Consider the following 14624-nt stretch of genomic DNA (forward strand, 5'->3'; position numbering starts at 1 on the left):
TCATAGTATTCAATTTCAAGTAGTGGTATTAGTAATACATACAGTTAATAGTATGTTAATAACCTAAGGATTTACAATTATTTTTCTAAATTATTATATTTAGTAATAATACACGATCAAATAAATTTTATAAAATAAAAATATTGGAAAATTCAAATTGCTAAATATTATATATATATATCATGGATTTATTTCAACATTATCTTAAGATTTTGAACATTAAGATTTTATAATATGTAAATGTACAAAATATTATAATCATAGAATAAAACAATATATATTATTTAATTTCTGTTTTGTAATACATTATTCTCTTAATAGTCATATAATAAACAAATAAGGTTATTTTTAAAAATTTGCGTATTTGAAAGTTTCGAGAATCCCGCTATTATGTTAATCCAGTTCAAAACTGAAGTTCTCTGTAAAATCGATTTTATCAACACATGGGACTTCTCAAATGTTAGTAATAATTGATTAAATAATATATAATACTTCTTTCAAATACACAATTGATGGATTAATTAATCATTGAACATAATATATACAATACAAACTTCTTTTAAAAATAAACAGAATCTTTTTTACAAATTAACTACTTACAGAACCTAATTCAATGAGTCTTATATTATGAAAGAAATGAAATGTTCCTATTCATTTAACTCTGATTATTTAATAGAAAAATTAGGAAAATTAAATTTATGGAAAATGCAATTTTTTACTAGACATATTTCACATTATTGAAGTATATTGTAAGATAAGAATGAAAACATATATCTGAATTAGATTTCAATATATAAAATAATATTCTGGAACAACTTTATAGCTTTTTGTACACTAATTAAATCATATTATAAATTATAAAATGATAACAGAGCTATTTGAATAATATTTTCAACTAAAAAAACGTAATATTTCAACTAAAAATATGTATATGTTGCGTATAAGACATTTTATAATATTAAAATCTATACAATACACATGTTTAGTAAATGTGCACAATCTTAGAAGGTCGGTGGTCAATTAAATTGTAATGTACAGTGCACTATGGAAAGCATTTTCACAGATGACAAACTTATGTATATATATATATATATATTAAAGACTTTGTATAGATTAAAGACTTAATAACATAATTTCACCCTACACAATTTTGTTACTTATAACTATTCAATCAATCTAGTGTTAATAATGAATTCATTAAGTCAAATTGATATTACCATTAACTTGTTCTCTAATATTTTTCTTTCCATAAACTTTCAATAATTTAAACATCAACCACCATCTTCTTATGAATATCTGTATTACCAACAACCTGAAATCACATATAACAAATTTTTTATATAATTAGCCTGTCTAGAATCATCTAAAAGTTTTTACTTACAGAACAAAATTCTTCAAAACTAATTTTGCCATCTTCATCTTTGTCAGCAAATAATATTGTTTTATCAACAATTTGTTGAAGTTGAGTATCCTTTAAGTTATTGCCTACCATCATTTTCAATACTTGGAATAATTCCCCATTGCTTATAAAACCATCGTTGTCCATATCATAAATTCTAAATGCAAATCTTAATTTGCTTTCTTTATCTCCCTGTTAAAAAAGAATGAAAGTATTTTTGAATGCTCTATTTATATTTATTGTTATCTTGTAATAAAATTTATATGTACCTTAACACTGAATTGAGAAACACCATAAATAAATTCCTTAAAATCTACTTCTCCATTGCCATCTGCATCAAATATATCTATAACACGTTGCACTAAAGGATTCTGTTGTAATTCTGGCAATGACATAAACTCATCAATACTTAAAGCACCGCTGTTATCTAAATCTAACTTCCGAAATCGTTTTCCTAATCTTCTAATTTCATCAGCATCAACTAAAAAAAAGATATTTTTATGTTAAAAGGTAATGAAAGGACCATAAAACTAATATTTTTTTATTAATAGCATTAGATGTGTGCATATGTATGTATGTGTACATCAACAAATATGGTGGTTAATACTTCAGAAGTGCTATGTTTAGTTGAAGCAGTTGGAGATAAAAATAAATCAGAAGCAATATGTAAATGAAAAATGATTTAAATAAAAAGAAATTATTTTTAACATGATCTCATATAAAATTTTTATCAAATATTATTCGAAATAATTTCATAATATAATATTAACTATTAGAAAAGTATATAAAGCGTTTATTTTCAACGAATATACTTGGAACAACGATGGGTTATTTCAAGATATCAAAAATAATGTATCATACTGACTTACAATTAGAACATAGTTCCATAGGCAGCGAGTTTTCATTACCCTAAAAAGAAAATATGTAAAGTAAATACACACAGTATGTTAAAAAGAAGTTTATTTATAGGATTTTAAAGATAATAATCACATAATATTTTCCTTAACGAAAACAATTATAAAATCAATTACGCGTAGTATAATATACTGCTTAACTATTTACACGAATATAAATAACCTCAAACATTTAACATGCTTAATTACCATTGTGATATTCGAGCCGGTCGATTTCTGTCAAAAATTTACCACAAAATGTCAAAATCGATCAGCAAAAACTACTTTATGATAAATGACCAGTAGAAAGCATGAGATAAGTATAGAAGAGAAACTTTAACGAAATACGTATATAGCCTACACAAGCATGAGCATACAAATTCTATAGTCTGTCCAACGAGATGAGGCACTTTGCAGCCATAGCAACAAAATTTTGTTTATGTTTACTGCCTCGTCTCGTTGGATAGGCTATAGATATTCTTTGAAAATTATAATTTTTTTATTTCAAGTTGAATTACTTATTTATAATATATTTTAAAAGTAATTTCTTCATTATAAATTTCTCTACTGAAATTAATTTGGGGAATATTACGTGTTGCAATCAAATTTTTTGCGGTTTTCGCACTGTAGATGTCACTTTAATCTATCAGTTCTTTTTAAATCAAAAATGTCAGTTGAAAAGTGCAGAAGATGTTAAAAAATTTCTTATAAATATATATCGGTTATTTTACTAAGAAGTATTATTTTACTAAAGAATTCAATTCAAATATTATATATTACATAAATAACTATTGTGTCCCAAAGGTAATATGAAATTACTTCAATATATAAATTTATACAACATAATAGATGTATAATAAAACCTTTTTCCTCAAAAATATCTCAACATTTTTTAGAAAGTCTATAATTTGTAACATTATGGCTCACATGGAAGTATTTCAATGTCCATCCAATGTTCCATCTGAGTATAAGGAAATTGTTTTAGATACTTTATGTAAAATGGAAGACCATGTTGAAACTAGAGGATCAAGGTATGGCGAAGAGAAATTTTGCTTCAATCAGTGTGAAAGATGTTAATCAATTTTAATTTTATTATGAATATAAAATATTGTTTCATAGGTATCAATGGAATTTAGATGATTTTGAAATCGGTGCACCTTTAGGCAGAGGTAAATTTGGCCGTGTTTACTTGGCTAGAGAGAAAAGTACACATTATATGGTAGCATTGAAAACTTTATACAAAGTGGAATTAATGAAAGGACGTGTAGAAAAACAAGTGATGCGTGAAATTGAAATTCAAACACACTTAAGGTAAACTTATTATCTTGTGCATCTTTTAATTTTTTGTTCATAAATAAAAATATGCTGTAAGAATATTTTTTAGGCATCCTAATATTCTGCAAATGTTAACGTATTTTCATGATCATAAGCGCATCTATCTTGTATTAGAGTTTGCTGCTCGAGGAGAATTATATAAGGAATTAAAGAGACAACCAAATGAAAGATTTAATGAACACTTGTATGTATTTTTTAAATTAATTTATAATTTATGATTAATTAATTTATATATTTACTTTTAATTGTTATTATTATTCTTCAGATCTGCTAAGTATACTTATCAAGTAGCAGATGCTTTAGAATACTGTCATAGAAATAATGTAATTCATAGAGATATAAAACCAGAAAATTTATTACTTACACATGAAGGTAATGTAAAATTGGCAGACTTTGGATGGTCTGTCCATGCACCATCATCTAAGTAAGTATATTTATAATTATAATTAATAATTACTACAGTAGTAAAGCAACGTTTACTATCAATAACAATAACTGCAGGAGGAATACATTATGTGGAACATTAGATTACTTACCTCCAGAAATGGTAACAGGACAAACATATGATATATATGTCGATCATTGGTGTTTAGGTATTCTCTGTTATGAATTTCTTGTGGGTAAACCGCCTTTTCTTAGTGATTCACAGCAAGAAACTTACGTGAAAATAAAGACAATAAACATACAGTGGCCAGAACAAATTACATCAGGAGCCAAAGATTTGATATCAAGGGTAATTCTTGCATATGCTTGCTGTAATTCTTTATTCAAACAAATCATCATTTTTATATTAATTACAGTTAATTAAACGGAAAAGCTCGGAAAGAATCTCTATGGCTGCTGTAAAAAGACATTTTTGGATAATGAAATATAAAGACTCACATTAGTTTTAAAGGAATAACAAAAATTATTTGAAATATATTTTTTATTACAAGACAATTATTAATGAAATATAAAGAATTACATTAGTTTTAAAGAAATAATAAAAATTATTTGAAATATATTTTTTATTATAAAACAATTATTATTAAGATAACATTTATATTTTTACATTGGTATATAAAATTATTTCAATACTAACATAATTTTTATGGCCAATTTAAATTAATCCCTGTTACATCTAATGCGACTATATCGATTTCGACATTAAGAATGTCGCATAAACTTGGTTTAGTTCGACCAAAATCTCCATGCACAAATTCTTTTACATATGTTCCAGCTTGTGTTTTGATATCTAATACAAAAAACATATTAGCATCCTCAGTAGTAATATCCAACTTTTTTAATTCCTGAGGCTCAACCCAGCGAGCTCTCATTTCATATATTAATCGTTCTCTGGGACTTAAAGGTCGTCTATGCAATACTCTCACTGGTGTCTTTTGTATTATTTTCACACGTTTCAAATCATTTAATTTTTCAAGAGATAATACGTTCTTAGACGAATTACGACAAACGCAAAGTGCTCGGTAAAATTTTGTTTTAACATTTTCGCCTTCTTTTAACCTTTTCAAGTCATATTTGGATAAAACTTTTAAGTTTGACGTAATTTGTACTTGCTTTGAGGACTGATTAATTTTATTGACTAAATTTGATAGTAATTCTTCTGTTATTTTGGTCATTCGAGGATTAATTAATTCAACGGCGAATGGCCTTCCAGAATATATGTTTCTAACGTCCACATCTTCTCTTCCAGATGATAAAAATTTAATAGCTATATATGAAAAGCGGGTATTAAATTTTGACTGAAATATTGTTAATTACAATATTAAAAGTTTTAGAATATCCAACTTACATTGAGCTTTTGTTACTTCAGCAATAGGATTACACAATATGTCCTGAACAGATGTTTGCATCTTTTTCTCTCCATTTATGAACCATGGAGTTTGACTGAGTTCTCTTGATAATTTATTATACCGCCCTGAAGTTATAATTCATTTAATAATTTATATTATAATTATACTTTTAATAAGGAATATTACCTCCTATAAAAATACTTGAATGTGAACATATGATATTTTCTACATTAATACTATCTGATGTATCAAATGACACAGCTTTAAAGTATTGAAAAAATTCTTTGTCTATTATTTTGGTCATTAGAGTCTCTATACTTTTCCTGCTAAATCTATTCTCGTTATATTTTCTTTTCCGTTTATTCCCTGTGTTATTTGTTCCTTTGCACAATAATCTAAGACAAAAAATATTTTATTGTAATTGAAGTAACATATTTCTATAAATAAAATAATTCTAAACTTACAATGTTTCACATTCTTTCTCATTAAATTTGTATGTTAGAATAATTTCAATCAGAAATGGAGAAGGTGTCATTGAATCCACTTGTTTTTTAATAGCCAATTCTAATTTTGGAATCATTATCCATTTCCAAACATCTTTAACACTTTGCAGTTTGATTTTAAAATCTAGCAATGCATCTTCTGAAAGATTAAGTTGGGTGGCACATTGTATATGCAAAAGACGTTCTCTGACACTGATGCATACTGGTATTGTTAATGCACATATAAATGTTCCACTATCATAATTTTGTTTATCTACTTCAACTTGAATCTGTTTGTAAAATTATTTGAAATTTATATCAAATGTCTATATACATTTTAAAACAGATGCTTCAACATACTTTTCCAATAACTTGTTCTTGTGTCTTATTTTGTAGAATTCCTAAGCAGGTTATGCACGGTACATCATCGTTAAAAGAGATATCTTCTGCTTTAATATACCCAGCCTATAAAAGAATTTAATATTGAATCAAAAATTAAAAAATTACAGTAATTAAAACATACATCTTTTGCATATTTAATAGGATCTTCGTAACAATCTAGCGTACACCACCCAACAAAACGAAAACAACATCTTAAGCAACAATTTTGCAGTTGCAAAAAATTAAAGATACGTTTTTCACTTTCCATAGCGTTCATTTTAAAAAAAATTCTGTAACATAGTATTTCAACGTTAAAAGAATATCAATTAAAATAAAAGTTTTTAATCATCGTGTTTACGTTAACCTGCTGAGAATATAATCCCACACATTTCTAAATATTTAAATAAAAGTTTATATACAGATTATATTTAAATCTGTCTTCAATCTTATCTTCAATTATTGGCAATTAGTCTATTGAAGTGAAAAAACTGAAGTATCTATAACGTAAAATTATTAAATGCAAAAACAACACGATGCTTCATACGGATTGAACACATCTTTCTTATTGACTTCGCTAAAAAATATGATGGACGGTTACAATGTCATCCATTACTAGTGTAAATAGTTATAAGTTTTAGGTTTTATTCTGTTGCAACTGGTACCTGATTAATTTGTAGATATAATAACGTAGCATTTAACATCATGCCTACTTTAAGGAAAAAATCTAACAAAAAAGTAAATGCGGAAAATGGCAACGACAATTTGATTGGAGGTTAATTATTGTTTTACTAATTATTTTAAAAAATTCCTCGATTGACACATTATTAAAAGTATGTGTATAATGACGAAATAATGCTTTATTTTTTCGTGACAGATATAACCATTGACGACTTTGCAAATTCATCACGGACACACACAAGATTTAAAAAGGCAGTGATAAATGTCTCCTCTGAAGGTTACCTTGTTAATACATTTCAATCAACTTTGTTATGCCATTTCTGTCTAATATAAGAAATTCCACTTATTTATTTGTATCCTTGAATGAATAGTCTATAACAAATCTTTTCATCCAATTCTATCTGTACAGTGAAGGAAGCAACAATAGAGAAAAAAACTTTCTGGAGCAAAATGAATGAAAGTTATCAAGGTAATCTGGGTGATTTGAATAAGTCGAAGAAAAATACTAAAGGTAGATACTTTTAGAAATAATCAGTTATGAAGTTCCATTTTTCCATGTTCCATTTTTAGCTCTCAATTAAACTTAAATTGATCTTACTTTATAGGTGCATTAACAAATCAAAGAAGAAACAGAAAGACAAATTCCTTTGAGAGCACTACAGAAGAAGAAGAAGGTAAAATAAACAGAAACTATGAAACGGCAAAATTCAAGAAGAATTCCTGAAATAAAGGACAAATTATATTTTTACATTATTTAGGTGTAGATTATCCATTGGATATATGGTTTATTATATCTGAATACATTAGTCCAGAGGCTGTGGGAAAATTTGCTCAAATATGTAGAAGTTCTTATCATGTGGTAACAACAGGAAAATTTTGGTTTCATTTGTACAAGACGTAAGTTTTTCTTTATATAAGAACATAATAATCTAGAATTGAATAGAATGATAATACATAGGAGTATTAAGTAAAGCATAATATAGTTACTATAGGTTTGTTCCTGGTTTACCAGAGCGTCTACAACCACAATGTATGGTTCGTACACACGGACTCCGTGCTTGTGTCATCAGAACATTACATTACACTTATTTTTCCTTGAAGAAAGAAGTTGATAATGTGTCCTATTTAAGACAAGATCAGCCACATTCACTTGTTAAAAGACAGTGCTGTCTTATGTGGCATAAGGTATGCAACATAGAATCATACGTAATATTACTATTGAATCATTTAGTAAAATTAATTAATCATAAATTACTTATTGATATTCTTTTTAGGAAGGGAAAAAGCGATGGTATTTCTATTTCAAATTAAAAGAGTTGCCAAAAGCTAACAATAATTCATTAAAACTGAAAACGAAGATCAATGGTAAAAAGACAGATTTTCTTGAAATGCTAGAGGATGTAGCTGTGAATTTGGAAGAGGGCTGCAAGATACTCAGGGTATTCATTTTACTATGAGACAATTATCTCTAATGCATAATGCATTGTTATGGTAAATAGTAATTTATGCAATATTATACAATTTATAGGTGACTTGTTTAAAATATAGTATGTTGCCACCAGTAATTGGCTTGATTTTGCAATCAGTATCAATGACTTTGATGCCCGGTTTTAAGGATCATCGATTACAACTCGGATTTGGAACGTCAGATGTCCCTAATACATTAACAAATCAAGTTATTTTAAATGATGTTGTTAGCTATCAAATTCTAGATTGGTGGCATCCAACTTATCCCCACCAAGATTCAATAACTACTATTGAATTACCACAAAGTGATTCTTGGGATCAGAGCTTATTATAAGAAGAATTCCATATTTCATAATCGAGCAGCTAGATGATAAGTACGACTGTAATATAAATACTTCTATGTAAATAATACATTAAATGTCTGTTAAATTTAAAGATTTGGACACTTGTTCTCCAAAATTTCATGAGTCAAAAAATGGAAAAAAAAGGATAAGAAAAATGTTAAATGATATACAGACAAAACTACATATATTAATACTGTGTTATTACAACTAATAAATAAATGACATAAAATAAGAGAGTTTAAATTAGTTTATTTAAAAATTAAAGAAATAGAGAAAAAAGTAATATTATCTTTTGATTGCGGTTTCAACAGCGTGTAACAATTCTTTCATATAAAGCACATTTGAAATTGAAATCTGCATCTCTGTAATCTGAAATATAATTTATATGTATAATGAAACAATTTTTACATGGTGAAAAATGAATTATTTGACAATAGATTTTACCATATTAGCATAAGCTTGTACATCAACTTGTAACTGAATTCGTATTTTTTCATCATCGCTGATTCCTTGAACTTCGGAAGTAAGAGACCCTGTAGATTTGTCGCGTATTTTTTTCAATCTTCTTAAACTCTCTTCAGTTTTTTGCACTGAAGTTAATACGTCTGTTACAGAAGCTAGATAACTGCAACAATTCAATATAACAAAATTTTACAAATGTTATAATTTTCAATAATAACTATTTCTTTTTTCCTTACTGTTCAGTTAACTCAGAAAGGGCCAATTCCAACCAATAATTAACATTATCTGGTATTATCTTTTTGTAATCTGCATGAAAATTGAGGAGGAACACAAGAGTATTTTTTACATAAGAGCATGGTTTTGTTGGTACATCCCTTTTTGTTCGTCTAAATAATCTCGGAATATCACTGACTTGTTTCAGATGTGTTACACATTGTTTCAATAATTCATCCACTATTTCTTTTGTAATTTGTGGCCAAATTGTTTTTAAATTCTTTATCGTTTCATCGAGAGAATCTACGAAAAAAACATATAGGTAATGATATAGAAGATTTGAATAAGAATATAATATTAACATTTTTCTTGTTGTAACCTTTTAATAGCGTCAATATCCTTGGATTTTCTTGTTTAAATTTCGATCGAGCTATTTCAAAAAGAAATGGAAGTATATTTACAAATTTTTCTACATCCTTATACAAACAAATTAGGAAGTTAAGTTTTGTGGAATGTTCTACTTTGTTTAAGTTGCTTATTTCATTTTCTATCGGCCATACCTTTACATAAAAAAAATTAGGATTTTTAATTATTCAAGTATCATATATTATATTATTTTTTTAAATTAAATATACTTCTTTAAGCACTGTTTGAATCCATATTCGATATCTGGCACATATCTGAAGACTGAATTTCCAAAATCTATGAAACAGTTGATGTAGATATACATTATTATCCCAAATCGTTTGTAGATTTTCCCATATAATACAAGTTGCATAAAGAGAAAAATCATCTTGTGTAAGGGACTCCAATGTTCCTTTTACAGATGCTGGTGATATTGATTCAGTTAAAACTGTCTCAATTCCACTAGCTATTTCTTGAAATTTAATTTGAAAATATACTGGTAAATTCCACTTCTTCAAAAAGTTTTTATATTGCAAATTCTTTTGTAATGTAATTAAAGATTCGGGAGTAATACACTCAGCTTCCAATTTTTCTAAAAACTCCAGGGTTGCTACATATCTCTGAAATTATAAAATGTTATATACTACATTACTATAGTATAACTTTACTTACTTACTGAATGAAATAATATTGGATCTCCAGGAGCAAAGATGTATTTTATATATTGCTCAATCTTTTCTTCTACATCAATCCAAAAACTGTTCACCAAAAAATTAAAACCTTTCACAGAAAGTCTGTAAAAAAAGATTTAGAAATATTTCTATACAATGACATATGTAATTTGACTTTAATAAAATGCATACCTATTTGGATATAATGTAATGTCTAATAATTGTTTAAGTTCTACATTTAAAATGTTCAGTAACCTATTGTATATATTTTGTAGACCTAGTAAATCAGTTTTCAAGTTTTCCGTATTAATTACGTTATGAATCAATGGACCAACAATCTCTTTCCTCACTAGATCTTCTGCATCACTTATTTTATCAAGTGTAACATAAATTCCTAAGCAACGAATTAATAAAAAAGAATTTTTTTCTTGTATACTTGCCAAGAAAAATTCATTGAGGTATGTCATATAAGACTGTTCAAGTTCTTCAGCTTCCTATTACAATATAACATTTCTGTCATTAATAAGAATAGTAAGTCTATGTTCAATTTTTTAAAGATATGCATACTTTTTGGTTTTCATTGATAATGTTCAGTTTGCACCTAGACATATGAAATCCTAATTGATTAAATTCTGCAGCAGCTTGTTCTAAAATATCTATTTTAGCAGGACATTCAAGGAATGTGTTTAAAGACAATATAGTTGAAAGTTTATTCAAAGACTTGTAAATATGCTGTAAGCTGAATACACTTCGCTTGTATTCTCGCGTTTTCTTATTTTCGTTCATATTATGAGTAATTGCCGTAACTTCATCATCCAGGATCTGTTGTACTTGCTATCATAAAAAATATGTTACTAATAACATTTAAAATTTAGTATTTTAATAATTAAATATATTTTCTCGTTGAATTTACCATTACTTCTTCCCTTAATTGTCCTAAAGGTGTTTGTAAATCACTTATAGCCTTATCCAAACCAATCATATTACTTGATAAATTTACAAAATCTGTATAATCTCGATTGATTAAATCAATCATAGCAGACCTTAACAATTTCAAGTATATTCCAAGATCATCACGCATTGTTTCTAATTTTGTGCTCTTTCTGTGTTCTTGGAGAAAGGTATCGACATTGAAATTTTCCTAGAAATTGTAAATATAAAAGGTATCATAATAGAGTGCATTTCTATGTTAAAACACATTTTAATATTGACTTACTTGAATAAAATCAACTTCAGAAAAACATAGATCATTTGGAGCTTTTGGTAAGTTAATATTTTCCTTCGACATAGTAATAGATTTCTTACCATTAACCTTTTTTTATAAGGAATTAATTTTTCCTATTATTTAATCATACAAATTAATATATACATTCATAACTTTTCATTAAAATATACAATATGTTATCACAGAGCCCATCCATAGTTAATTTACTTAATAAAATTTGACAATTAACACTAATTGATATGTCATTAAAAAAATGTTTCAGACAGTATAAGAATGTGAAGTCAAAAATTCTTTGCAACAACCTTTATATGTGAATTAATTCAAAACATAGCACCTATACATAGTACATGAATATATTATCGATAATTATAAGATGAATTTAAAAATTGTTCTTAGAGTATCTAACATATTGAAAAACTTTATCAAGTATGCTTTCTTTAATGGCATTAAAGCATAATGGTTTTTTACCTAAATTGACGCATGTATATGTACATATGTATAAACCCCAAACGCACGCACGCGTACAATACAATACAGTTAAACGAATAGGACGGAGAGCAATTCATATTCGTGACTAACAGTAAATAATCTACATTTGTATTGATGAGAAATTAGTGCCGTAAAACAAAATCCAACGAAAGGGAATATATAGTGTTTTGTTCGATGTTCGTTTACCAAAGACTTTCATAAAAAATACTAGGGTATTTTCGAAGACAGAATAGCTGTGAAGCCATCACTAAGGAACTTGACAAGTTTTACTACTTTTAGTGAAATTTATTTTCAAAATGGCAGCTACGAGAAGATTGCAAAAGGTAAATCAAAGTTTCTGTCAACGAGGAACGATAGTACATTGAATATGTGAAAAACATTGCAAAATACAATATCAACATTTCAACACACTCGTCATGTACATGTTTAACAGGATTAATTTTCATAGCATGTTCTAAATGATGTCGAGGTTTCCCATGATGATATAGAATATTGGATACTTCCAATATTATTTATTAATATTTATCCTCAAAGTGCTTAAAATTTTCTCTAATAATATGAATTAGAATTTTCATTATTCGTTCAAAGAATGTCTTTTTGATTATTATAGTTTTTAGTAATAATTTTGATGATAACCATTGTATCACTTTTAGGAACTAGGTGATTTAAGAGCTTCGGCAATGAAAAATTTTACAAATATTCAAGTAGATGAATCGAATATTCTCACTTGGCAAGGTCTCATACTACCGGTATGTTTTGATGTACCATTCTATTTTAGAAATATAATCTAATCTAATCTAACCTAACCTAACCTAATCCTATTTGTAAAGACAACTATAGTTAGATATACGCAATGCTGTACTACAATTTGATTTTGGAAACATTGGAATGATTGTATATGTCGTTTTCAAAATTTAATCGGTAACATAATGATACAAGTTCTAATTATATCTGACATATATCTTTTTTGTTATTTTTTCTTTTAGACATGCTTGTCATTCTTCTTAAAATGTTTTAGGATAATCCACCATATAATAAAGGAGCATTTCGCATTGAAATAAACTTTCCCGCAGAGTATCCTTTTAAGCCTCCAAAGATAAACTTTAAAACAAAAATATATCATCCAAATGTGGATGAGAAAGGGCAAGTGTGCTTACCAATTATAAGTGCTGAAAACTGGAAACCAGCTACAAAGACAGACCAAGGTTAAATTTTCTTTGCATTGTTTTCTTGTTACAATATAGAAGAATAAGTAATACATAATTGATTTACAGTTGTACAAGCTCTGATAGCATTAGTAAATGATCCTGAACCAGAGCATCCTTTAAGGGCAGATCTTGCAGAAGAATTTTTAAAGGATAGAAAAAAGTTTTTAAAAAATGCAGAAGAGTTCACAAAAAAGCATGCAGAAAAAAGGCGGGAATCGTCATCTTCTAACGAATAACCACGAGTGACCAATTTTACTCACCATGATGCCTGCCACTCGTCAGCTAATTTAATTCAAACCATGATAGACTTCTCTGTTACATGAAAAGCAAGTTGAATAAGATACATGTGTACAGTATTGGTTAACTACTGACAATGATATTAATATGTGCAAATTGTAATGTTTATAAAGTGGATAAACAAATTTTTCAGAGCAAAGTAAAAATATAATAAACTAACTGTATGATATTGTATACAATTTGTATTTTGAAGTTGTTATATGGATATGCGATCCATATGATTTTAGGAAGCATAAAAAACATCACCTGCTCTTTTTTCTGTTGAAAGCAAAGCAATTATAGTTCATTGTGACAAATACGACATAGAGTAATGTATTTACCTTCAATGTTAAGAAATTACAAACATGTTAACTCTTCAAATTATGGATAAATTTTGATTCAGATCAATCAAATCCACAAACATTAAATAATTATTACAAATGTACATAAAATATTTGTAATTGTTAAATTGATCGTATTGGTACTGTAATCGTGTTTCGATTTTAAGTTTGATTGAGAGTACTTTTCTTAATGTTATCTTGAGAATATAACTTTATCTTCTAATACAAAAGATTAATTCGTAACTTGATCTTTCACTTCCATTTACAATTGAATTACTTTCCGTGTATATCTATTTTTTATAGTAATATTGCCCTATTAAACAGCGAAAAATTAAATTAATATCTTCATTATTTCGTTATTTTATGTGGCATATGACACTGTATAATAATTCAACTGTAAATTCTGAAATATCAATATTAGCATTTAAACAATTTTAAACTCACTGATTACATGCGTATATAATAAGGAGATAATATTGTATTTAACGCATTCGTGACGTGATCCACTACACATAACATGTGCGGTATCAACGGATCACATTATCGTGACGTGTTAATTTGA

The 14624-nt window shown here is 27.2% G+C and overlaps 6 protein-coding genes across 14 annotated transcripts; 3 read left to right on the top strand and 3 right to left on the bottom strand.

The window, feature by feature from the left end:
• Nucleotides 1-794: 794 nt before the first annotated feature.
• Nucleotides 795-2655, bottom strand: LOC117214061 (calcineurin subunit B type 2). The gene is made up of 5 exons (XM_033459902.1): nucleotides 2503-2655; nucleotides 2269-2308; nucleotides 1669-1880; nucleotides 1382-1591; nucleotides 795-1312 (listed from the first exon to the last, which is right to left on the bottom strand). The coding sequence occupies exons 1-5, from the start codon at nucleotides 2503-2505 to the stop codon at nucleotides 1265-1267; spliced, it is 513 nt and encodes a 170-aa protein (XP_033315793.1). The 5' UTR covers nucleotides 2506-2655; the 3' UTR covers nucleotides 795-1264.
• A 173-nt stretch (nucleotides 2656-2828) lies between these two features.
• On the top strand, nucleotides 2829-4588 carry LOC117214053 (aurora kinase B). The gene is made up of 7 exons (XM_033459890.1): nucleotides 2829-3096; nucleotides 3189-3323; nucleotides 3412-3603; nucleotides 3677-3811; nucleotides 3893-4051; nucleotides 4129-4360; nucleotides 4428-4588. Exons 2-7 carry the CDS (start codon nucleotides 3211-3213, stop codon nucleotides 4512-4514), a joined length of 918 nt encoding a protein of 305 aa, XP_033315781.1. The 5' UTR covers nucleotides 2829-3096; nucleotides 3189-3210; the 3' UTR covers nucleotides 4515-4588.
• Nucleotides 4589-4655: 67 nt separating this feature from the next.
• Nucleotides 4656-7080, bottom strand: LOC117214008 (putative tRNA pseudouridine synthase Pus10). Of its 4 annotated transcripts, none has more exons than XM_033459800.1 (7): nucleotides 6946-7071; nucleotides 6426-6573; nucleotides 6263-6367; nucleotides 5885-6192; nucleotides 5607-5815; nucleotides 5420-5545; nucleotides 4656-5338 (listed from the first exon to the last, which is right to left on the bottom strand). In XM_033459800.1, exons 1-7 carry the CDS (start codon nucleotides 6975-6977, stop codon nucleotides 4716-4718), a joined length of 1551 nt encoding a protein of 516 aa, XP_033315691.1. In that variant the 5' UTR covers nucleotides 6978-7071; the 3' UTR covers nucleotides 4656-4715. The 4 variants fall into 4 exon arrangements, with proteins under 4 accessions (XP_033315691.1, XP_033315709.1, XP_033315700.1 ...); XM_033459818.1 differs by lacking the exon at nucleotides 6946-7071 and adding an exon at nucleotides 6648-6740; XM_033459809.1 differs by lacking the exon at nucleotides 6946-7071 and adding an exon at nucleotides 6642-6740.
• On the top strand, nucleotides 6763-8863 carry LOC117214034 (transmembrane protein 183B). Of its 3 annotated transcripts, none has more exons than XM_033459861.1 (8): nucleotides 6876-7055; nucleotides 7158-7238; nucleotides 7371-7472; nucleotides 7567-7635; nucleotides 7720-7858; nucleotides 7945-8146; nucleotides 8236-8400; nucleotides 8490-8863. In XM_033459861.1, the coding sequence occupies exons 1-8, from the start codon at nucleotides 6986-6988 to the stop codon at nucleotides 8760-8762; spliced, it is 1101 nt and encodes a 366-aa protein (XP_033315752.1). In that variant the 5' UTR covers nucleotides 6876-6985; the 3' UTR covers nucleotides 8763-8863. The 3 variants fall into 3 exon arrangements, with proteins under 3 accessions (XP_033315769.1, XP_033315752.1, XP_033315761.1); XM_033459870.1 differs by having other exon boundaries at nucleotides 7954-8146; XM_033459878.1 differs by lacking the exon at nucleotides 7158-7238 and having other exon boundaries at nucleotides 6763-6900.
• A 141-nt stretch (nucleotides 8864-9004) lies between these two features.
• LOC117213989 (conserved oligomeric Golgi complex subunit 2) lies at nucleotides 9005-12379 on the bottom strand. 4 transcript variants are annotated; one of them, XM_033459771.1, is made up of 11 exons: nucleotides 12241-12379; nucleotides 11740-11861; nucleotides 11437-11664; nucleotides 11091-11357; nucleotides 10716-11017; nucleotides 10529-10646; nucleotides 10083-10472; nucleotides 9827-10007; nucleotides 9471-9750; nucleotides 9217-9397; nucleotides 9005-9141 (listed from the first exon to the last, which is right to left on the bottom strand). In XM_033459771.1, exons 2-11 carry the CDS (start codon nucleotides 11809-11811, stop codon nucleotides 9058-9060), a joined length of 2103 nt encoding a protein of 700 aa, XP_033315662.1. In that variant the 5' UTR covers nucleotides 11812-11861; nucleotides 12241-12379; the 3' UTR covers nucleotides 9005-9057. The 4 variants fall into 4 exon arrangements, with proteins under 4 accessions (XP_033315662.1, XP_033315672.1, XP_033315652.1 ...); XM_033459781.1 differs by having other exon boundaries at nucleotides 12217-12339; XM_033459761.1 differs by lacking the exon at nucleotides 12241-12379 and adding an exon at nucleotides 11956-12212.
• LOC117214068 (ubiquitin-conjugating enzyme E2 L3) lies at nucleotides 12225-14102 on the top strand. The gene is made up of 4 exons (XM_033459916.1): nucleotides 12225-12560; nucleotides 12891-12986; nucleotides 13256-13442; nucleotides 13512-14102. The coding sequence occupies exons 1-4, from the start codon at nucleotides 12534-12536 to the stop codon at nucleotides 13679-13681; spliced, it is 480 nt and encodes a 159-aa protein (XP_033315807.1). The 5' UTR covers nucleotides 12225-12533; the 3' UTR covers nucleotides 13682-14102.
• The last annotated feature ends 522 nt before the right edge of the window (nucleotides 14103-14624 follow it).

This window comes from Bombus bifarius, unplaced genomic scaffold (assembly GCF_011952205.1).
Source record: "Bombus bifarius isolate JDL3187 unplaced genomic scaffold, Bbif_JDL3187 scf7180000007970, whole genome shotgun sequence".
Classification (NCBI taxonomy): Eukaryota; Metazoa; Arthropoda; class Insecta; order Hymenoptera; family Apidae; genus Bombus; species Bombus bifarius.